Consider the following 26,130-nt stretch of genomic DNA (forward strand, 5'->3'; position numbering starts at 1 on the left):
AGACGGAGAAGGAGCTGAAACCAAACCACAAGAGAAAGGCAAAGGAAAAACTGTCTGCTTCTCACTCTGGAATTTCCTTCAAGAATGTCCTCAGGCCCTGGCAGTGGGAAAATGGGAAGGGTAATCATACTTTTTATTATTTTTATTATTATTATTATTAGAAACACAACAACGTGAGTCCACAGCAGACACTCTGCTTGCTGTTGAAATTTTGTCAGCACTGATTGTGTTTAAGTGCAGGCCAAGGTCTTTAGGCACTGCACCCAGTGTGCTGATCACCACTGGGACCACCTTTACTGCCTTGTGCCAGAGTCTTTGCAGTTCGATCTTCAAATCCTCATATCGTGTCAGCTTTTCCAGTTGTTTCTCTGCAATCCTGCTATTATTATTATTATTATTATTATTATTATTATTTGAAACACAGCAAGATGAGTCCACAGCAGACACTCTGCTGGCTGTTGAATTGAATCACACGTCGGACCCTTTCCAAGTGTCTAGGACTGTGTGATGTATCAACGAATAATGTGTGCAGATCCCAGTAAGGTGGCCTTCTGCAGTAATTTTGTCAGCACCGATTGTGTTTAAGTGCAGGCTAAGGTCTTGAGGCACTGCAGCCAGTGTGCCGATCACCACTGGGACCACCTTGACTGGCTTGTGCCAGAGTCTTTGCAGTTCGATTTTTAAATCCTCATATTGTGTCAGCTTTTCCAGTTGTTTCTCTGCAATCCTGTTGTTGTTGTTGTTGATATTATTATTATTATTATTATTATTATTATTATTATTATTATTATTTGAAACACAACAAGATGGGTCCACAGCAGACACTCTGCTGGCTGTTGAATTGAATCACACGTCGGACACTTCCCAAGTGTCTAAGACTATGTAATGTATCAGCGAATAATGCGTGCCTTGTGCAGTAATTTTGTCAGCGCCGATTGTGTTTAAGTGCAGGCCAAGGTCTTTAGGCACAGCACCCAGTGTGCCAATCATCACTGGGACTACCTTGACTGGCCTGTGCCAGAGTCTTTGCAATTCAATCTTCAAATCCTCATATTGTGTCAGCTTTTCCAGTTGTTTCTCTTCAATCCTGCTGTCACCTGGGATTGCAACATCCACAATCCATACTTTGTTTTTGTTTTTTTGGAGCCCCCGGTGGCACAGTGGGTTAAACCCCTGTGCCGGCAGGACTGAAGACCGACAGGTCGCAGGTTCGAATCCGGGGAGAGGCGGATGAGCACCCTCTATCAGCTCCAGCTCCTCATGCGGGGACATGAGAGAAGCCTCCCACAAGGATGATAAAAACATCAAATCATCCAGGTATCCCCTGGGCAACATCCTTGCAGATGGCCAATTCTCTCACACCAGGAGTCACTCCTGACATGACAAAAAAAACAAACCTTTGTTTTTTAACATGATTGTGAGATCGGGAGTATTGTGCTCCAAATCTCTGCTTGTCTGAATTCAGAAGTCCCAGAAGTAGTTTGGCGTGTTCATTCTCTGTAACTTTTTCCGGCTTGTGGTCCCACCAGTTCTTTGTTGCAGGCAGATGGGATTTGTGGCACAAGTTCCAATGAATCATCTGAGCAACGGTGTTGTGCCTTTGCTTGTAGTCCGTCTGTGCAATTTTCTTGCAGCAGCCGAGGATGGGATCTATTGCTTCATCTGCTTCCTTGAAGAGTCTACGCTTGGGATCTGTCGTCGACTTTTCAATTCTGGCTTTGACGGCCTTGGTTCAAATGGCTTGTTCTTGGGCTGCCAGAATCGAGCCCTCCTTTGTCTCCTTTTTCAGAGTCCCATTTGTGAGCCACAGCCATGTTTTTTCTTTGTCAATTTGGCTCTCAATGTTTCCCAGAAACTGTCCATGGAGAGCCTTCTTTGGCCAGCTTTCTCTTCTGCTCTGGATTGTGTTTTGACGGTATTCCCTCTTTGTCTTTTGCACTTGAAGCAGTTTACTACTCTTGACTTCCCTCAATGTTGGTATTATTATTATTATTATTATTATTAATATTTGTATTATTGTGTTTCAAATAATAATATTTTTATTGATTTATTGATTTATGGCAGTTATCTGCCACCCTTCTCATCCCAAGGGGTACTCAGAGCATTACATTCTATATAAATAAAAATGTAATGTTCGTTTGTGGAATTAACGTAACTCAAAAACCACTGGACGAATTGACACCAAACATGCCACAAGACACCTAATAATGCAAGGAGTGACCATCACTCAAAAAAATTGATTTTTACATTTGGGAGTTGTAGTTGCTGGGATTTATATTGAACATCCAATCAAAGACCATTCTGAACTCCCCCAACGATGGAAATGAACCAAACTTGACACACAGAACTCCCATGACCAAGAGAAAATACTGGAAGGATTTGGTGGGCATTGACCTTGAGTTTGGGAGTTGTAGTTCACCTACATCCAGAGAGCACTAGCCTCAAACAATGATGGAGTTGGATCAAACTTGGCACGAATACTCCATATGCCCAAATGTGAACACTGGTGGAGTTTGGGGAAAATAGACCTTGACATTTGGAAGTTGTAGTTCAATTAATCAATCTTTTATTTAAAGCATATATTTGGAAATATACTTTTGGGTGAGCCAGAAGCAGCAAGTCATCACAAGTAGCCTAGATGCAGGGACGAGGGGGGAAAAAGAAGTTTCGAATCCGAGAAAGTTTCTAAGATTCCTAGACACAAAGGGTATTGCTCAAAGTGCGGTGTTTTTTAAAGCAACGGGATTGTACATTTGCGGAAGAGTCGTTGCACAACCTTGCAGGAAAATAAGGAAATAAGCAGAGTTTAAAAAGCACAACGGAGTGTGTTTTTGTTGTTTTAGGTCTTGTTGCTTTGATCTCCAATGAGAACAAAGAGGCTGAGGTTCTCCGTTCCACAGCAAGACCTGGAACTGACCTTAAAACTAGGACGAAGATGGAATGTGCTCATGCATTTTCCAGTAAAAAAATGTATTTCTGAGAAAGTCCTTCCTGTTGAGTCTAGAATGTGCTTCTGATCCACAGTGAATTTTTCCACTGCATTGTCAGCCTTTAGGTCTTACTCAGGCTAACCTGATCTCTGGGTTATTTTGAGTTTTTCAGACTGTATGGCCATGTTCCAGAAGCATTCTCTCCTGACATTTCGCCTGCATCTGTGGCAGGCAAGATGCCTGCCACAGATGCAGACAAAACGTCAGGAGAGAATGCTTCTGGAACATGGCTATACAGCCCAAAAAACTCACAACAACCTAGTGATTCCGGCCACGAAAGCCTTCAACAATACATTAATCTGATCTCTTTTTTCGATAGCACTACAAGCTGGGAAGATGCATGGAAGGCAGTGGATGGAGCACATCTGTAAATATCTCATATACAGGATGTATTTTATTTATTTACTTATTTATTTATTTACGGCATTTCTGTGCCACCCTTTTCACCTCAAAGGGGACTCAGAGCGGCTTACAAGATATATATACATAAAATATATTATATTATTAACATAGTACAATATCAGTATTATATATATTGTACTATACCATTACATTGTAATATTATTAGTATTACATGTAATATAAAATATATAATTATAATATCATATTATTATTATGTTGTATTACATTATAATATTACAAATATTACATGTATATACAATATATTATTAGCATAACATTATATTATTATATTATTTATATAATAATTATATTATTATATTATTATATTATTTCAGTCTTTATGGGGCCTTGGGACTTCTGGAGTCACAATATCAGTACCAGAAGACGACAGCAACAGTAGATGTAATGTAAAATATATAGTTATAATATCATATTATTATTAGTATTATATTGTATTACATTATATTTTCATTCACTGGACCGAATTGGGCACAAATACCCAACACGACAAATTTGAATACTGGTGAGGTTGGGGGGTTACTGATTGCATGATTTAGGAGCTGTAGTTGCTGGGATTTATAGTTCACCCACAATCAGAGAGCATTCTGAACTCCACCAATGATGGAATTGAACCAAACCTGGCACACAGAACTCCCACGACCAACAGAAAATACTGAAAGAGTTTGGTGGGGATTGATCTTGAATTTTGGAGTTGTAGTTCACCTACATCTAGAGAGCACTGCGGAATGAAACAATGATCGATCTGGACCAAACTTGGCATGGATATTCAATATGCCCAAATGGTAGAGACTGAGGAAAATAGACCTTTGGGAATTGTAGATGCTAGGATTTATAGTTCAACTACAATCAAAGAGCATTTTGAACTCTACCAACAACAGAATTGGGGCAAACTTCCCACACAGAGCTCCCAAGACCAACAGAAAATACTGGAAGGGTTTGGTGGGCATTGATCTTTAGTTTTAGAGCTGTAGTTCACCTACATCCAGAGAGCACTGCGAACTCAAACAACGATGGATCTGGACCAAACTTGGCACGGATACTCAATATGCCCAAATGTGAACACTGGTGGAGTTTGGGGAAAATAGACCTTTGGGAGTTGTAGTTGCTGGTATTTACAGTTCAACTACAATCAAAGAGCATTCTGAACACCACCAACGATAGAATTGAAGCAGAACTCCCAAGACCAACAGAAAATAATGGAAGGATTGGTGGGCATTGACCTTGAATTTTGGAGTTGTAGTTCGCCTACATCCAGAGAGCACTGTGGACTCAAACAATGATGGATCTGAACCAAACTTGGCACAGATACTCAATATGCCCGAATGTAAACAATGGTCGAGTTTGGGGGGAATAGACCTTGACATTTGGGAGTTGTAGTTGCAGATTTATAGTTCACCTGCAACCAAAGAGTATTCTGAACCTAACCAACAACAGAATCGAACCAAACTTGGGACACAGAACCACCATGACCAACAGAAAATGCTGTATTTTCTGATAGTCTGTCGTGACCCCCTTGTGACCCCCCCCCCCCCGGGGTCCCAACTCCCAGCTTGAGAAACACTGGTCTAAAACATAATGCTGTCTCCACTAGTATTAGAAGCAGCGAACATGAAAATGAGCCATTTCAGTCCAAGAATAGCTGTGGAGGCAGATTCTCTTTGAGGAAACAGCAAACATATGCAAGTCAATTCTATCACCACGTGAAATCTGCACTCAAACAACGAAGAATCCGTTCAACCTGCTTTATTACTGCTGCAAAACAAATAACCATTATCCTAAAGCAAAAGGGAGGAAGTAGAAAGGGGGGTAAAACAACAACGTATCTTACCTTTTATTTACAGGTTTTTCATCTTTCTCATACGGCTTCACAAACCATTTCCCAATGCGCACAAAGTTCCGGTTCATTAGACATCTTTCCACCAGGTTGTGAATTGCTTTGAAAAGCAGCGTACGGCATTCGTAGGAAAGCCCATTCTCCCATACACCATCTTCCTCATCTGCAAGGATGGAGAGGGGAGGGGAAAAAAGGTTAAGATCAAGCTTTCTCTAAAGGTGCCAGGGAGAAAAACACTATCAATAATACAGCCAGTAAATACCAGCGCTTGCTTAAGGGCCACTCCGTACGCTACAGTTAGGAGTACATCCAAGTCATCTTAGAACATGAAAATAGGAAGCAGCCTTCTTGTAAGGCAGGCAATGTTCCTTCCAAATCAGGCCGATTAACTCTGGCTTTCTCAACAGCTTCAGACAAGGCACTCCCAGCTATTATTATTATTATTATTATTATTATTATTATTATTATTATTTCAAACATTTGTACCCTGCCTTTCTCAACTCAGGGCAGCTTACAGTCAGCAACAATTCAATTCCCCCACATACAAAATAATAATACAGTAATAATAATAATAATAATAATAATAATCTTTATTTATACCCCGCTACCATCTCTCCAAGGGACTCGGTGCGGCTTACATGAGGCCGAGCCCACAATACATCAATAATAAAACAATAGCAAACAAACAATACAAAACAGTTAAAATACATCTCATAAACAAAAAAATATATATAAGCAGTACAGTAACACAACAAGCATGGTTGGGCCAAATGTAAAATTAAAATTAAAAAAAACAATGCTGGGCATGAGCAAGGTAGGATATAACTGGGATGGAAATTTTCGGAGGGGATAGGGCGTGCAAATCAATCCTAAATCAATAATAAAGTGCATTTTGAGGGCATATTGCTGAGAAATTCATTATTCTGGAAAGGCACACTGGAACAACCACGTATTAGATATAAGTGATACAATAAATTAGTTTAAAATTAGTTTAAAATTAAATCTATTTAAAATACTGTATATACTTGAGTATACGCCCAGTTATTCAGCCCTTTTTTTAGGCTGAAAAAGTCCCCCTTGGCTTATATTCGAGTCAAGGTTATTTATTATTTTACCCTATTAGAAATACATAATAAATGTATGGTTATTACTATTGTTGTTGTTATTACATTGATCATTCTACTTTATTATTGTTTTTATTATTACATTTAATATTTTACTCTATTATTACTGTTATTATTATATTTCCATTACTTTACTCTATTATTATTAGTATTCATATTATTACATTTATTATTTTACTCTATTATTACTGTTATTATTACATCTCTATTATTTTACTCTATTATTAGTATTCATATTATTACATCTCCATTATTTTACTCTATTATTACTGTTATTATTATATTTCCATTATTTTACTCTATTATTATTAGTATTCATATTATTACATTTATTATTTTACTCTATTATTACTGTTATTACATTTCCATTATTTTACTTTATTATTAATAGTAGTATTAGTATTATTACATTTTTTATTTTTATTTGCAAGCACATTTACATTGAAGAAGGTTAGAATAATGGTTTAATCAGGGTTCCACAGTCTTATCTGAAATTATAGTTTTATGTAAATATTCAAAACATTTAACCTACCGATGCTTCAATTAATGTAATTGTGTTGTATCTATTTTTATTTTGAAATTTACCAGTAGCTCCTGCATTTCCCACCCTTGGCTTATACTCGAGTCAATACGTTTTCCCAGTTTTTCGTCTTATATTCGGGTCAGCTTATACTCGAGTATATAAGGTAATACTGCTGGCTGTCTAGCCTTATCTAGAATTCTGCGAACAACAACACAATCAGAAGCCTGTCCATTTTCCATAGCATTATCATCATTGTCATTGTCATTATCAGCGTGCTACCCAAAACCCTGGTCCCACAACCACGTCTTCAATTTCTTCCTAAAGGAGAGGAGGGATGTAGTTGGCCTGATTTTGCTGGGGAGTGAGTTCCACAGGCAAGGGGCCACCACCAGGAAGGCCCTGTCCCTCGTCCCCGCCAAGCAGGTTTGTGCCAGAGGCAGGGCTGAAAGCAAGGCCTCCGCAGAAGATCTTAAACTCTGAGGTGGGACGTAGAGGGAGATACGTTCGGACAGGTAATCTTAATAGGGAAGGTTTACCAGAAATGCTGAAAAATAGATTTCTGTAAACAATTCACGGGCTTGAGTAATAAGAGACGACAGTGTTCTCATCTCCCAAGTGACTACATTTTAAGTTGCAACCTGCCTGGAATAGAGACCTGCTTTTTGCTCAGAGCCAAAACTGAGTACCTTGGATTTGAGCAGAAAATGCTCAGAGCCCAAATCAATATCAGGGGGAACCATTCACAGTGGTTTCTCATTTGCTGGCTTATGCTCCCTACCAACTGAAAGCTGTCACGGGAGAATACGGCCACAAAATACAACAGAGAGGAAAAAAGTTTGTTTGTCGCACCAGTCCAGTGAAAAGGAGCACAGCCTTCATTTTCTCCCATAAGAGTGATCGCTTGCCATTCGTTGATCAAAATGATGCACTTGGGATGAACTGATCACAGAGCTGACCCACGATGGGGATACCGGAGGGGAATTTACACCTCGCAGTAAATGGTCAATTCAATATTTACCCACAAATGAAAGGCGGTTAAATATAACAACAACAACAACAACAACAACAACAACAACAATTTTTTAAATGTCAGGAGCGACTTGAGAAAGTTGCTTCTGGTGTGAGAAAATTGGCCATCTGCAAGGACATTGCCCAGGGAATGTTGCCTGGATGTTGTTTGACGTTTTATCCTTGTGGGAGGCTTCTCTCATGACCCCACATGGGGAGCTGAAGCTGACAGAGAGAGCTCATCCATACTCTCCCCGAATTCGAACCTCCCACCTGTTGGTCTTCAGTCCTGCTGGCACAAGGGTTTAACCCACTGCACCACCGGGGGCTTCAATAGTAATAATAATAAAAATAACAACAACAATAACAATAACGACAATAATAATGACAATGTCAATAATAGTGAGAACAACAACAAAGACACTGGCACAGACCACTCAAGGTGGTGCCAACAGTGATCAGCACACTGGGTGCAGTGCCTAAAGACCTTGGCCTGCACTTAAACACAATCGGTGCTGACAAAATTACTGCAAAAGGCCGCCTTACTGGGATCTGCACGCATTATTCGCTGATACATCACACAGTCCTAGACACTTGAGAAGGGTCTGACGTGTGATTCAATTCAACAGCCAGCAGACTCTGGCACAAACCACTCAAGGTGGTGCCAGCGGTGATCAGCACACTGGGTGCAGTGCCTAAAGACCTTGGCCTGCACTTAAACACAATCAACGCTGACAAAGTTACCATCTGTCAGCTGCAAAAGGCCACCCTACTCAGATCCGCACACATTATTCACTGATAAATCACACAGTCCTAGACACTTGGGAAGTGTCCGATGTGTGATCCAATACAACAACCAGCATAGTGATCTTTGCTGTGTACTAATCTTGTTGTGTTTCAAATAATAATAACAATAATAACAATAAGAAGAACAATAATGACAATGACAATAATAATAACAATAACAACAACAAAGACTTTGGCACAAACCACTCAAGATGGTGCCAGTGGTGATCAGCACACTGGGTGCAGTGCCTAAAGACCTTGGCCTGCACTTAAACACAATCAACGCTGACAAAGTTACCATCTGTCAGCTGCAAAAGGCCACCCTACTCGGATCTGCACGCATTATTCACCAATTCATCACACAGTCCTAGACACTTGGGAAGTGTCCGATGTGTAATCCAATACAACAACCAGCATAGTGATCTTTGCTGTGTACTAATCTTGTGTTTCAAATAATAACAATAAGAACAATAATAATGACAATGATAATAATAATAATAATAACAACAAAGACTCTGGCACAAACCACTCAAGGTGGTCCCAGTGGTGATGGGCACACTGGGTGCAGTGCCTAAAGACCTTGGCCTGCACTTAAACACAATCGGCGCTGACAAAATTACCACCTGTCGGCTGCAAAAGGCCACCCTACTCAGATCCGCACGCATTATTCACTGATACATCACACAGTCCTAGATACCTGGGAAGTGTTTGATGTGTGATCGAATACAGCAGCCAGCAGAGTGATCTTGTTTGTTGTGTAATCATCGTGTTATGTATCAAATAACAACAACAACAAAACAAAACAACAATAAGGATGATGATGAACATCAAAGGGTGAGCCAGTGTTCCATAGTGGTTTAAGCAGTGAATTACGACATCCCTGCTCGACCATGGATGACCCTGGGCGAGTCACACTCTCTCAGCCTCTGAAGCATCACGACAGGTTGCCATAATGACTTGATGGCACACGACAACCACCAAATGTAATGATGCACAAGCGTAATGGACCTTTATAACTTTACAAGATGATCAATAACTACTGGGTTGAAGACTTCTACGCACGCACATGTACTTATTGTCTCCCACTGATTTAGCTACTCCCACGGAAAGTCAAGGTACGCCAAGAGCAAGCGGTGGCATTCGATGAAGTCTCTTTGACCTTTACAGCCGACTTGCTCAGAAACACAAGAGAAGAAGAGGATTCTAGTCTAACACAGGCAACTAGGCAGGCCGACATCTGGGACCAAAAGGCAGAGCTTAGCATCTTGCTTTTTCAAGGTTATTTACATTACTTATTATACTACAAACCTGTCGTTATCTATTACCGTGTAGGTTATTTGCTCAGACTGAAAGAGAGCATCTTTTGCTATAAGAAAGAGGTAATAAATGCCATTACACTACCCTGAAACCCCTGGATTGCATGCCAGCCATTACAAGCCAAAAAGTAACACCATTCCAAAAAATAGCTAAAATTATTTATTCCCAAGTTATACATTACTTCCAAACTTCAACAAATGGCAAGAAATTTCTATATACCCTGGAGTACCAGAAAACCAGGAAGAGAAAATCCCACATATCAATTATTATTATTATTATTATTATTATTATTATTATTATTATTATTATTACCCCACCACTCCCAATAGGGACTCAGGTCAGCTTACAACACACAATGTTGTTGAAGGCTTTCATGGCCAGAATCACTGATTTGTTGTGAGTTTTCTGGGCTGCCTGGCCATTTTCCAGAAGCATTCTCTTCTGACGTTTCGCCCGCATCTATAGCAGGCGCCCTTAGAGGTTGAGGGGACTGTTGGAAACTAGGCAAGGGAGGTTTACATATCTGTGGAATGATGTCCAGGGTGGGAGAAAGAACCATAACATTATTTTCGTTGATACTTCACAGCTGTCATTTTGCTCCTGTTATAAATCGTCATGTAAACATCTGATATGCAGGGTGTATTTCCATTCACTGGACCATATTTGGTACAAATACCAGATAAGCCCAAATCTGGGTTGGGGGGATTGATTTTGTCATTTGGGAGTTGTAGTTGCTGGGATGTATAGTTCATCTACAATCAAAGAGCATTCTGAACTCCGCCAATGATGGAATTGAACCAAACTTGGCACACAGAACTCCCATGACAAACAGATAATATTGAAAGGGCATTGAACTTGAGTTTTGGAATTTGTAGTTCACCTATATCCAGAGAGAGCTGTGGACTCAAACAATGATGGATCTGGACCAAATTTGGCATGGATACTCAATATGCCCAAATGTGAACACTGGTGGCGTTTGGGGGGGGGGGGGGGACCTTGACATTTGGAAGCTGTAGTTGCTGGGATTTATAGTTCATCTACAATCAAAGAGCAAACTTGGCAAAGATACTCAATATGCTCAAATGTGAACACCGGTGGCGTTTGGGGGAAATAGACCTTGACATATGGGAGTTGTAGTTGATGGGATTTAAAGTTCACCTACAATCAAAGAGCATTCTGAACCCCACCAATGATGGGATTGAACCAAATGTGGCACACAGAACTCCCACGACCAACAGAAAATACTGGAAGGATACAATGGGTACTAATCTTGAGTTTTGGAGTTGTAGTTCACCTACATCCAGAGAGAGCTGTGGACTCAAACTATGATGGATCTGGACCAAACTTGGCACAGATACTCAACATGCCCAAATGTTAACACTGGTGGAGTTTGGAGGAAATAGACCTTGACTTTTGAGAGTTGAAGTTGCTGGGATTTATAGTTCACCTACAATCAAAGAGCAAACTTGGCACAGATACTCAATACGCCCAAATGTGAACACTGGTGATGTTTGGGGGAAATAGACCTTGACTTTTGAGAGTTGAAGTTGCTGGGATGTATAGTTCACCTACAATAAAAAAGCATTCTGAACCCCACAAATGATAGAATTGGGCCAAACTTCCCACACAGAACTCCATGACCAACAGAAAATACTGTGTTTTCTGGGGGTGTTTTGCGACCCCTCTGACAACCCCTTATGACTCCCCCCCAGGGGTCCCGACCCCCAGGTTGACAAACACTTCACTAAAAGCTGTCCCAAAAGACAGAATTCACAAGAACTGCAGGAAGAAAGGGGAATTGTTGATTCTGGGGAGGTAAAATCCAGCAGAACTCCACGATTCAGTCCTGGCCTTTGGAGCGTGTTACCAGCTGGGTGTTAAGCTCTCCTTAATGACACCCTTTTACACTGTGTTTATTCTTTTAAGTGGTGCCTTTAATTTAATGTCTGATCTTTTTCTGTGTTTTAATTGCACCTTTCTGCCTCCAATATTCCTTTAAGCTGCTGGAATTCCATTTCTGAAAGGAAGGTAGGATATAAATCCAATTAACATGCATGGTCTTAACTTTCAAAGGCCAAAGCAAATGGGGAAGGAGCAGAGACAACGCTTTCAGCCAGAGAGGCAATGTTTCCAGTGATCCCATGGCAGAGATTGAAGAGTTGCTCCTGATGCAATCACCAAAAACACTCTCTCGCTCTCTATCGATAGCAGAAATACTGGCACAGCACTATTTCACTTATTTCCGCAAACCAAATTCATGTGGCTAGCCAAATCGAAGAACAAATATTAAAATGTACTATTTATTGTTGCTTGTAAAAGGCAAATCTATTTATTTATCATATCAGCAACGATATCAGGCCCTAAGTGGCACAGTGGGTTAAACCACTGAGCTGCTGAACTTGCTGACCCAATAGTCACAGGTTTGAATCTGGGGAGTAGGGTGAGCTCCTGCTGTTAGCCCCAGCTTTTGCCAACCTAGCAGCTTGAAAACATGCCAATGTGAGTAGATCAATAGCACCGGGCTGTGGCGCAGCTAGTTAGTAGCCAGCTGCATTAAATCACTACTGACCGAGAGATCATGAGTTCGAAGCCAGCCCAGGTTGGAGTAAGCTCCCGACCATTAATAGTCTAGCTTGCTGTTGACCTATGCAGCCCAAAAGACAGTTGCATCTGTCAAGTAGGAAATTTAGTAACCAATGTATTGTCATAGATGCAGGCGAAAACGTCAGGAGAAAATGCCTCTAGAACATGGCCATATAGCCCGAAAAAACCTACAACAACCCAATTTAGTAACCACTTTATGCAGGAAGGCTAATTTAACTACTTTACTTTGTGGGACCAGGCCTTTAGGCAATCAGGTTAAAGGACAATTGATAATGTTTGACTATGGCTTGAAAGTGGATTTGGATAAGTTAATGCAGAGTAATCATTAGTATATGGCTAGATGAATAGCCACCAGACTGACAATAGCTAAATGGATCATGCAAGTATTATTTTTATATTTTAATTATTACATTTGGCCCAGCCATAGGTTTTTAAACGTTGTTGTGTTACTGTTAATGTTTATTGCTTATTTTCTGTTATGAGTTTTATTTTTATTGTTTTGTATTATTTGTTGTTATTGTTTTTATTATTGATGTATTGTGGGCTCGGCCTCATGTAAGCCGCACTGAGTCCCTTGGGGAGATGGTAGCGGGGTATAAATAAAGTCTTATTATTATTGTTGTTTTAATCTTTATTTATTAATGTTCATATTTTTTAATTGTTATATTTGCTATTTTGTATTTTATGATGCAGCATTGAATTGTTGCCCAATCTATAAAAAAGACAAATTGGGTCCTTTTTATGACTATGAAAAAAATAGAAAAAGAAAGAGACAAAGAAGATGTAAATAAAATAATGAAACAAAAGATAAGAAGATCCTGAGATTGGAATGGAAGTCATTTTATTTTATTTTTGATTTTCGTATTTTTATATTTTTTATTTTTGTACCTTTTTCTTCTTTTTTTCTCTCTTTGTGCTTTTTCTATTGATTGTGTTTCCTACTTTCCTATCATCTTCTTGAATATTCCCCCTCTTTCCATGTATTTATGTCTAAACTGGTGCTGGTGCTGGCCTACAAAGCCCTAAACGGTTCCGGCCCAAAATACCTGTCTGACCGCATCTCGGCCTACGAGCCCACGAGGACTTTGAGATCGTCTGGGGAGGCCCTTCTCTCGATCCCGCCTGCCTCACAGGCACGCCTGGCGGGGACGAGGGATAGGGCTTTCTCGGTGGTGGCCCCCCGGCTGTGGAACACCCTCCCTGTAGACATCAGACAGGCACCCTCCCTTATGACATTCCGCAAGAGATTAAAGACGTGGTTGTTTGAGAAGGCGTTTGATTAAGTGCTACAACAATTGGCAATGATGATTAGAACGGAATATGGAAAACGAGATTGGATTGTGATTCTATGATGAGACGTCGCGAATGATTTAGTGTAATTGTATTATTGATAGTGATGTTGTTATTGTTATTGTTGTTGTGATATTGCCTTTATTGTAAATTGTTTTTATATGTTGTACACCGCCGTGAGTCGTCCTAGGGCTGAGAACGGCGGTCTACAAGTGCAGTAAATAAATAAATAAATAAATAAATAAAAAATTATTCAAAAAATGAGAATTATTGCCAATTGGAAGCTGCCCTGAGTCTCCCTAGGGGTTGAGAAGAGCTGGGAAAAAATGTTTGAAATAATAATAATAATAATAATAATAATAATAATAATTGTTTATAGGTGGCTTGCCACTGCTTTCCTCTGAAGCGGAATTCTTGCCTAAGGTTGCTCAGTGGGTTTTCAGAAATTCAGAAATTCAAACCTTGGTCTCCAGACATGCAAACCATTACACCATGTTGGATTAGGGCCACCAAACCATGCATAAACAGATTTGCAAGAGATTAAATCGGACTGAACTCAGCGAGCCTTGTTTGCCAGCGTTCATGTTCTGAACTGGGCAATGGACTTGAGCAACCCGAGTTCAAGCTCCTACTATGCGAGAGTTTGCGCAAACCACTCCCTGGTGTTAATTGCCACCTTTGAGGGAGAGTCATGGCGGAGACGAACGCAACCTGTGACATTCTGGGAGCTCAAATGTGCCAACCTGAAATGGAGAGACCATAACCTGGAAGACTCCGCTGCCAATCCTGCCACTCTTGACCACCACTCACCCGAAGAAGGGTTCAGCTCAGCCTTCCAGAGAAAGGCGTCCTTTATGCAGTCAGCCCTACAAAAGCTCTTTCTGAAAACTCTTGTTTGCCCAAGTTAGAGGTCTGCCGAAACGCGAATTTCAGGAAACCTCGGCAGGACTATAATTATCTAGAGAACACAAGCAAAACGTGGTGCTTTCTGTGGGGGTCCATTCAGCCTCTGATGAGCACTCAGTGCTCCATAATAATAGAGATCAACATACGCACAAAGGGGACCCAGACCCCTTGCCGCTCTAGGAATGGCCAGCCCGGGCTCTCCAAACACAAGGACAAAATAATGATCAAGGGTAAAAAGTCCTCATCTCGCAGAAAGAGAAAGCACAATTACTTCACCTTCAAGGCACAAAATGGACCTAATGAGATTAAGTGGAAACGAACCCTTCCTTAGGGCCTGAAGCCACCCATTAATACGTGATTATTTTGAGGGAGGAACATTCCGTAAACATTTGGGAAAGAAACTTTTAATCAGTCTTCCTTGTGGGGCACTCTCAAATAACACACACACACAATCTTGAAGAACTCAAGCATTCTGGAAAAAGACTGGAGCAGTTAGTAATTTTTTTTCCAGGTAAACAACTGCAGAGGCTTCCGATATGTTCTAGAAGATGTTTTCTCCACTCCTTAATCCAGGATCATACGATATCCAGATCATACGAATCCAGATCATACGATCATACAATATCATACGAAAGCTGACTAGCACAACCTGGGGATCACAATCAGATACAGTGAAGACATCTGCCCTTGCGCTGTGCTACTCTGCTGCTGAGTATGCATGCCCAGTGTGGAACACATCTCACCACGCTAAAAAAGTGGATGTGGCTCTTAATGAGACATGCCGCATTATCACGGGGTGTCTCCGCCCCACACCACTGGAGGAATTACACTGTTTAGCCGGTATTGCACCACCTGACATCCGCCGGGAAGTAGCAGCCAATAGTGAAAGGACCAAGGCAGAGACATCTCCAGCTCATCCCCTGTTTGGGTATCAGCCAGCACGTCAACGACTTAAATTCAGACATAGTTTTCTAAGATCTACAGAGACACTCGCTGGAATACCTCAGCAAGCGAGAGTCCAAAAGTGACAGGCTCAAACACAGAACCTCAACCAATGGCTGATACCAAATGAGAAACTCCCCCCTGGGCACACAGAAGACTGGGCGATTTGGAAGGCACTGAACAGACTGCGCTCTGGCACCACAAGATGCAGAGCCAACCTTCAGAAATGGGGCTACAAAGTGGAATCCTCGACATGCGAGTGCGGAGAGGAGCAAACCACTACCTGCTGCAATGCAACCTGAGCCCAGCCACATGCACAATGGAGGACCTTCTTGCAGCAACACCAGAAGCACTCCAAGTGGCCAGATACTGGTCAAAGGTCATTTAATCAACTACCAAACTCACACATTTTGTATTTTGTCTGTTTGTTTGCTTTGTTCTGTTAGAAATGTAATATAATTGACTGGCTGCCCTGACACGAGAAATAAGTCCTTAATCCAGAAAAGATGAAGTATACTCTCCTATTCACTTCCCATACAGTCCCTACCTGAACATATGTGTGAGTGTCTCAAAAACTGAATATGCATTAGTCATGGGCCTGATTTTTTTTTATTTGTTTCATCCTTATCTCCATTTCATTACATGATTATCCGAGGGAGATTAGATCGGCTTCCTCACTCCTATCATTCCATTAAGACATGGCGATTTGAGCGGGAATTTGAAAATACGGAGTAACGGATATAATAACGGAATAACTATATGGCGGAACTGGACATTGTTTTAATGATTATCGATTGAAGTATGTTTCATTATAATGTTTGATTTCATTGTTGCTGATGTTTTTATATTGTATACTAGTCGTCCCCAGCCACACGTTGCTGTGGCCCAGTTTGTATATAAGTGTTTTGTGAGTGTGTGTGTTTTGCGTCTCTTTGATTCTATGATTCTATGTGTGTATTTATATGTTTGTGTATATGTGTATATATGTGTGTTTGCGTATATATGTAGTTTTGTGCATGCATTTTAATGCAATTTTTTTTTGCTTTTAAAGTCTCTTCTGCTGTGTTTTTCAATGTTTATATGAGTGACGGTCACTCATTGGCCTGACAGGTGTCTTGTGTCCAAATTTGGTGTCAATTTGTCCAGTGGTTTTTGAGTTATGTTAATCCCACAAACGAACATTACATTTTTATTTATATAGATTGTAATTGTGCCCTTGGTGGCACTGAATTCTTGCCTTGTAAACTGCCTCAAGTCGCCGGAAGGCTGAGAGGGGGGGGGGTATAGAAATGTACTAAATAAATACATTTATTCGGATGGCAGGAAACAGAAAGGCACTCCTAAAAGGAAAATGCAATCGATACGAAAGGTAGCCAGGCCTGTCTTTCCAATTGACTGCATGGGGGCTGGCAGAGCCTGTGGCCGAGCACCAAGTAAGGGTGCTCCTTACTCAGTGTTCGGCTGTAGGCCCTGCCAGCACCTGTAGGCCCGGTCTCTTTGGGCCTAGGGGTGCAGGCTTTGGACCTACATACCTGAGCCTCACAGGGCCTGCAGGTGAGCACCGAGTAAGGAGCAAGCCTTACTTAGCGCTTGGCTGCAGCCCCCCTGGCACTTTGGGCCTACATGCTCCACTTTGGCAAGAAAAACGAAATGCAAAGATACAGAATGGGGGATGCCTGGCTTGAGAGCAGTACATGTGAAAAAGATCTTGGAGTCCTCGTGGACAATAAGTTAAACATGAGCCAACAATGTGATGTGGCGGCAAAAAAAGCCAATGGGATTTTGGCCTGCATCAATAGGAGCATAATGTCTAGATCTAAAAAAAATAATGCTACCCCTCTATTCCGCTTTGGTTAGACCACATCTGGAATATTGTGTCCAATTCTGGGCACCACAATTCAAGAGAGATATTGACAAGCTGGAATGTGTCCAGAGGAGAGTGACTGAAATGATAAAAAGTCTGGAGAACAAGCCCTATGAGGAGCGGCTTAAGGAACTGGGCATGTTTAGCCTGAAGAAGAGAAGGCTGAGAGGGGATATTATAGCCATGTATAAATATGTGAGAGGAAGCCACAGGGAGGAGGGAGCAAGCTTGTTTTTTGCTTCCCTGGAGACTAGGACGCAATAGAACAATGGCTTCAAACTACAAGAGAGGAGATTCCATCTGAACATGAGGAAGAACTTCCTGACTGTGAGAGCCGTTCAGCAGTGGAACTCTCTGCCCTGGAGTGTGGTGGAGGCTCCTTCTTTGGAAGCTTTGAAACAGAGGCTGGATGGCCATCTGTCAGGGGTGATTTGAATGCAATATTCCTGCTTCTTGGCAGGGGGTTTGACTGGATGGCCCTTGAGGTCTCTTCCAACTCTTTGATTCTATGATTCTATGCACGAGCCTGGCAGGGTCTGCAGCCAAGCATGTAGGCTGGGAAGCGTTCCTTACTCGGTGCTTGGCATCAGGCCCTGCCGGGTCCAGGCATGTAGACTGCGAAGCCTGTACCCATAGGCCCAAAGCACCCAGACCTACAGGTACAGGCTTTGGGCCTATGTACCTGGGCCTGCAGGTGAGCACCAAGTAAGGAGTGCTCCTTACTTGATGCTTGGCTGCAGCCCCCCTGGCACTTTGGGCCTATACACCTGAGCCTGCAGCCGATTGTGTAGGCCGGGAAGCCTGCACCCATAGGTCCAAAGCACCTGGACCTACAGGTGCAGGCTTTGGGCCTATATTCCCGGGTTCAGCAAGGTTTGCAGCCGGGTGCAGAGTAAGGAGCACTCCTTATTCGGCACTCTGCTGCAGGTCCTGCCAGTCCCAGGTGCGTAGGCCAAAAGCATGCACCCATAGGCACAGGCGCTTTGGGTCTATGTGTAAAGTCCCCCTCACAAAAAAATCAACACAAAAACAAAACAAGTAAACAAATATATGACCTCTCAATTTCAGGAGGGTCAGACAAAAACAGATCAGGGCCCCCACCAAAAGCCAAACACAAAACAGACCAAGGTAAGTCCCGAATGCACAAGTGTTGTATGCATACAGTGCACAAGTGTTGTATGCATACAGCTTGACAAAAAGAACAAGCTACTTAAAAAGTTCTGAAAGCACATTTTGATCTTCGGAATGAAAAGAAGTTGGTAAATGCAAAACAAGTGACAACTTGATTAGAAATTAGATTTGTTTCAACAAGTGGCAAAGAGCCATTGTCCATAGCCCATAGGGAAAGTTCTCTTTCTTAATTAAACAGCAGAGAGCATGACCGATATCCTTGCAAAATCTTCTGCAAATGGAAAATACTGAAGAAAGATACCCAGCTTCCTCCTTCAACCACCATACTGGTTAGGGATTATGGAAGTTCTAGGTGCAAACACGTGAGGGCACTAGGCTAGAGATAACGGAGTATCAGGTTAATCCAAAGCAAGGGTCCATTTTTATCTCATGTGGCACACTCTCGCCAAATCAAATGAAACACAGCCCTCCGCGGAACAAAATGTGGTCTGTTTTTTAGTTGGCTGCATTACCTAATTTCCCTCCAGACACAAATGATAAAACATATTAATAACTCCCACGACCCACTTTATGTCCTGGTGTGGTTTGGGGGAGGTGGACCACAGATTATGGGATTTGTAGTACTTTACAACGCTTGGCCAACCACAGACCACTCTGCCTCCCACCAATGACACATCAAGACCAAACTTGGCATACAGAGCCCCCATGACCCACTCTACATCCTGGTGTGGTTTGGGGGAGGACAGACTACAGATGATGGGATTTGCAGTACTTTCACTCACTTCCCGAAACCACTGCGACCCTCATCCAATGACCGATAAGGACCACACTTGGCACACAGAGTCCCCGTGACTCACTCTACATCCTGCTGCAGTTTGGAGGAGCGCAGACCATGGATGATGGGACTTGAAGTACTTTCACTAACCCTGAGACCGTTGCGACCCTCATTCAATGACTGATCAAGACCAAACTTGGCACACAAAGCTCCCATGACCCACTCTACATCCTGGTGCAGTTTGGAGGAGCGCGGACCATGGATGATGGTCCGCGTTCCTTTCACTTACTTCCTGAGACCGCTGCAACCCTCATCCAATGACTGATCAAGACCAAACTTGGCACACAAAGCCCCCATGACCCACTCTACATCCTGGTGCAATTTCGAGAAGGATGGACCATGGATGATGGGACTTGAAGTACCTTCACTAACTTTCCAAGACCGCTGCAAACCTCATCCAACGACTGATCAAGACCAAACTTGGCACACAAAGCCCCCATGACCCACTCTACATCCTGGTGCAGTTTTGAGGAGGATGGACCATGGATGATGGGACTCCCAGTACCTTCACTAACTTCCTGAGACCACTGCAAGCCACATAAATATCTGATAAAGACCAACCTTGGCACACAATGCCTTTCTCAAATAACCAGGGCACCTCTGGGTCCCCAAGCTGTGTGTGTGTGTGTATGTCTATATATATATATATATATAGAGAGAGAGAGAGAGAGAGAGACATACACACACCACACACACAAATATTCTGAGGCTGAGGCAGAAGCGAGGAGAGATTTAAAGGCACCGTGCACCTTTTTTAACAGCTAGCTATAAGAAAGGGGCTATAAGGCTGTGATTTACATACTGCTTTGTATCTCCTCTTTCTCTCTTTTTTATGATTGGCTGCCTCTCTCCCGAGGGGGAGGGTGAAACCCCCTTCCACACACCATCGTTGCCTGGAGGCAGAAACCCGCAAAACAGCAAGTCCGCAAAAAGCGAACTGCAAAGTAGCAAGGGAGCACTGTAAATCCCAATCCATGCCAATCCATATTCTGTTAAAGCTAAGTTCAATGAGTATTCTAATTCGTTGTGTGTCCATTATGACATTGTAGAGAAATTTACTGCATAAGGTGTTTCCTTTTTTTTTTTTTTTTTTACAAAAGTTATAAACTTAGAAAAGCAAATACAGTTCTAGTACAGAGGTGCAAAGTCTATTCTAATTGTGATTATGTCAATCAAGATTTCATCTCAAGCCATCCAGATGTATCCTACAGCACCCAAATTGCTGCGCATGTTGCCCGAGCCTTGTCCTCACTCGAATGGAAGGGGAGCGGCAGCGTACAGAAAGTGAGCTATTAAGAGCTCGCAATTGGCAGATCAAAGGCCCCTGGGTTTGTTTCCCCACTCCAGAAGATCTCGGGAAACAGCAACAGGACAATTTTGACTTCTGCTTCTGAAAAAGTGCTGCAAGTCAAAAGAACAGGAGCCTGGCTTGCAACAGACCAACCAATGGTCTCCCGTGGCATAACACACTTTCTTGCAATCTAACCAGACAGGTTTTAACTTTAGGAGTGGGAAAATCTCAGGTGCCTTAGAAAATTGATGATGGCACCTACGTGTCTGGTTCCCTCCCATCTTTCATCCTGGACCATAGAGAGAAATCAGCTATTTTTTCCCAGATCCATATCTCAAGACGGCAAGCAGAGACTATCACGGAAACTGAACTGTGGAATGAATGCCATGCGGCACAACTTTAACTACCATTGCTATGGAACAATGGGAGTTGTAGTATTGCAAGGTCTTTGGCCTCCTTTGCCAAAGAGTGCTGGTGCCTCACCAAACTACAACTTCAAAGAAACCATAACAATGAGTGCGTAACATGGAGTCAAACTGTACTAATTCAATTGTGTAGATCAGCGTTTCTCAGCCTGGGGTCAGGACCCCTGGGGGGGGGGTCACGAGGGGGCGTCAGAGAAGTCACTAAAGACCATAAGAAAACACTGTATTTTCTGTTGTTCATGGAGGTTCTGTGTGGGAGTTTTAGCCCAATTCTATCATTGGTCAGGTTCAGAATGCTCTTTGATTGTAGGTGAACTATAAATCCCAGCAACTAGAACTCCTAAATGTCAAGCTCTATTTTCCCCAAATGCCACCAGTGTTCACATTTGGGCATATTGAGTATCCGTGCCAAGTTTGGTCCAGATCCATCATTGTTTGAGTCCACAGTGCTTTCTGGATGTAGGTGAACTACAACTCCTAAACTTAAGGTCACTGCCCACCAGATCCAGTATTTTCTGTTGGTCATGGGGGTTCTGTGTGGGAGATTTCGCCCAATTCTATCATTGGTCTGGTTTGGAATGCTCTTTGATTGCAGGTGAACTATAAATCCCAGCAACTACAACTCTCATATGTCAAGGTCTATTTCCCCCAAATGCCACCTGATCACATTTGGGCATATTGAGTATTCGTGCCAAGTTTGATCCAGATCCATCACTGTTTGAGTTCACAGTGCTCTCTGAATTTAGGTGAACTATAAATTCCAGCAACTACAACTCCCAAATGTCAAGCTCTATTTTCCCCAAACTCCTCCAGTGTCCACATTTGGGCATATTGAGTTTTCGTGCCAAGTTTGGTCCAGATCCATCATTGTTTGAGTCCACAGTGCTCTCTGGATGTAGGTGAACTACAACTCCCAAACTCAAGATCAGTGCCCACCAGATCCAGTATTTTCTGTTGGTCATGGGAGTTCTGTGTGCCATCGTTGGTGGAGTTCAGAATACTCTTCGATTGTAGGTGAACTATAAAACCCAGCAACTACAACTCCCAAATGACAAAATGAACCCACCCCCACCCCAACCGCACCAGTATTCAAATTTGGGCTTATCAGGTATTTATGCCAAATTTGGTCCAGTAAATGAAAATACATCCTGCATATCACAGATTTACATTATGATTCGTAATAGTAGCAAAATCAGAGTTATGAAGTAGCAACAAAAATAATGTTATGATTAAGGGTCACTATAACATGAGGAAGTGTATTGAGGGGTTGCAGCATTAGGAAGGTTGAGGACCACTGGTGTAGATGATCCTACGTGACTTGTAAGCCCATAGCCAATTTTTCAAACTATACCATATGTGATCTATAGACTTTAAGCAGACATGGGCAAAATTCGGACCTCTGGGTGTTTTGGACTTCAGCTCCCACAATTCCTAACAGCCTACCCACAACAAGTATTTTTAACTTTTTCAGAGACTCCATAGTGTTACTCATTTTAAAGGTAGTATATAAGGATTTAAGGGCCATCCATCAATCCCACAGATGTTCAAACTATTTAATAACAAAATATTAAGCTCATAACAATTCTATTATCCAAAAACACACCGTACAAACCACACGCAGCACCCTAAAATGTTTTGAAACAGACGCCAATTTGAAGTTAACCAGAAAATAAGCCAGTTATGTTCTCTTGTAAACAAATATAAGGCCCTGTTTTTATTAGGATCACTACAATGCCAGAAATAGGAAATGCTTTTGGGTTGGGTTGTTGTAAGTTTTTCGGACTGTCTGGCCATGTTCCAGAAGCATTCTCTCCTGACGTTTTGCCTGCATCTATGGAAGGAATCCTCAGAGGTCATGAGGTCTGTTGGAAACTAGGAAAAAAGGGTGTATATATCTGTGGAATAACCAGCGTGGGAGAAAGAACTCTTGTCTGTTTTAGGTAGTTGTGAATCCCCATTTTCCTAGTTTCCAACAGACCTCACAACCTCTGAGGATGCCTGCCATAGATGCAGGCAAAACGTCAGGAGAGAATGCTTCTGGAACATGGGCAGACAGCCTGAAAAACGTACAACGACCCAGTGGCCCTTTCTGGCCATGAAAGCCTTCAACAATACATTGCTTTTGGGTTCTCCAGGTACACTAGAGTCCCTCTGCGGAGGTCAAGATTGGACGGGATATAAATGTCCGAAATAAATAAATAAATAAATACACTAGTTAGGGGATGGGAAGGAAAAATATCAAAAAATCAAATCAGATTATGTGGCCAGTGCGTTGTCGAAGGCTTTCATGTCCAGAATCACTGGGTTGCTGTGAGCTTTCATGGTTGTATGGCTATGTTCCAGAAGCATTCTCTCCTGACATTTCGCCCACATCTATGGCTAGCATCCTCAGAGGTTGTGAGCAAAGTCAAGACTTTCTGTATATATTTCAGATTTCAATATTACTGTATGGTCTGACATAGGATTTGTGCTACATTAGAACAGTAAAGACAAATATCACTTAAGTAAAATAAACATTAAATATTAAATAATCACAAAATGAAATAAGGTGTAAACACTATAAACTAATCTTGGAATCTGCTATTGCAACACATCCAATGAAGTGGTTTTAAACCAGTATAAAAATGATTAGGACTAAGTACGTTCCAGTCTACTGTTGGAAATGGGGCAAGTGAGGTTTACATATCTGTGGAATGTCCATGGTGTCCACAGCACCTGATGAACCAACCCGGACACAGCATATTAGTTTGTTTTGTTTTTTGTGTCAGGAGCGACGTGAGAAACTGCAAGTCGCTTCTGGTGTGAGAGAATTGGCTGTCTGCAAGGACGTTGCCCAGGGGACACCTGGATGATTTGATGTTTTTATCATCCTTGTGGGAGGCTTCTCTCATGTCCCCGTATGAGGAGCTGGAGCTGATAGAGGGAGCTCATCCATTTAACCCTCTGCGCCACCGGGGGCTCCAGCATATTAGTTGAGAACACAGAAATGCTGGACCACTCTCACAACCATCATGTCAGATTACACAGAGAAGCCATTCAAATCCACAAGAAACATGTGGACAATTTCAACAGAAAGGAGGAAACCATGAAAATGAACACAATCTGGCTTCCAGTATTTTAAAAAATCTAACATCAGGACAGTAAATAAAGAACAACACTCAGGAAACAGGGGAATTCCAGACAGGAAACAATCAGGGCCAGCTAATACCTCCCAACAAAGGATTCCCCCAGGGAGGAAGCAGCCAGGATTTGCAACTACAAGGCTATCCAATGCTAATCAAGGTGGCCAATTGCAACATTCACACTTGCCTCAAGCAGACAAGAGTTCTTTCTCCCATCCTGGACATTATTGCACAGATATATTAACCTCACTTGCCTAGTTTCCAACAGATCTCACAACTTCTGAGGATCCCTGCCATAGATGTGGATGAAATGTCAGGAGAGAATGCTTCTCAAACCCAACCCAGAAAACTCAGCAACGCTATGTGGCCAGTGTTTTAAAGCCACTCTTTTAGCAGCACTCTGCTCAAGAATGTCAGCCAAATCTCGAGCTCCCAAAGTTTAGCTTACTTGACACAGAAGGCGACACCAAACAAGGAAGTATTTCCATGAAATGAGCCAATTCCTTTCATTTTCCCAGACCTCAGAAGAGCACCAAAATCATGGATGTGTCATTCAGGCTACCAAGGAATAATAAATTATGGAACAGTGGAGGAAAATGTGGAAATTATGCTACATCAACCGACTTCCAGTACGGACTGCAAACACGGTCCAAGTGTTTTTAGTAGCACGCACACGAAAAGACGGCAACATCCAAACTGCACTTTGTACTCTTTCTTAACTTTTGCACTCATCATGAGCACAGAAAGGTGCCAGTGAAGGGATTTATATATCTCCATATTTACAGCATTAAAAACACTCAATTGGGGCTAGATCAAATAGTAGATACAAAGCCATACCCGTCCTTTCTTTAATTCAGATCCTTTCAGCTTTAGTTTTGGATTAGTGATCGATGAGTAATACGTCTCTGCACTACAAAATGGGCAGCCCGTGGATATAATTCAGACCTGAGGCCGACAAACATTCCTGTGGCCTTCTTATCATGTTTTTTTAGGAGTCAAGAGTAACCCCAGGGATTCATTTCTCCTCTCTATAAACATCCCCTTGCTTTGTTTTTGGGTACATCCCTAGTTTGCACTAATCCATCTAAAACACAGGTGTGTGCTTTCCATCTTAAGAACAGCATCTTGAGGTCTGAGGATGACCTGGGAAGGAATCCCACTGGAGAATTGCGGCACACCAAAATATTTGGGAGTCACTCGGGACCGTGCTCTGACTTACAAGAAGTACTGCTTGAGTATCAGGCAAAAAGTAGGTGCTAGAAACAATAGCATCCAAAAGCACAACCTGGGGATCACAACCAGACATAGTGAAGACATCTGCCCTTATTTATTTATTTACAGCATTTCTACCCCACTCTTCTCACCCCCGCAGGAGGACTCAGAGCGGCTAACAATGGCAATGATTCGATGGCGCAATAATTACAATTATAAAAGCAAAATAAAATCATACAATACATTAAAACTGCCAGAGTGCGACAAAAGCTTTGAAGCTTAGAAGAATGGACACTTTGAGGCTTCAGTAAAAGCAAACATTTAGCTTTACTGAGTAGAGCAAATATACAGCACACATTCGAATTTACATCCAACCAAACAGAAGACAGAAACAAGACAAAAGTACCGAAGTAAGAACAAATTCTTATCTCTGAGTTTGCAAAACCCACTACTAAAACAACTACAATCAGTTTGCAAATAACCATGCTTAGCAAATATGACAC

The 26,130-nt window shown here is 42.0% G+C and overlaps 1 protein-coding gene across 1 annotated transcript in view; it reads right to left on the reverse strand.

Moving 5' to 3' along the window:
- The window catches only part of MED13 (mediator complex subunit 13), a 145,106-nt gene that overhangs the window by 84,792 nt on the left and 34,184 nt on the right, over nt 1-26,130 (reverse strand). The window contains exon 3 of the mRNA XM_067472147.1: nt 5,242-5,410. Within this exon, the coding sequence (XP_067328248.1) occupies nt 5,242-5,410 (169 nt within the window). The remainder of the gene's footprint in view (nt 1-5,241; nt 5,411-26,130) is intronic.

Source organism: Anolis sagrei, chromosome 11, assembly GCF_037176765.1.
Source record: "Anolis sagrei isolate rAnoSag1 chromosome 11, rAnoSag1.mat, whole genome shotgun sequence".
NCBI lineage: Eukaryota > Metazoa > Chordata > Lepidosauria > Squamata > Dactyloidae > Anolis > Anolis sagrei.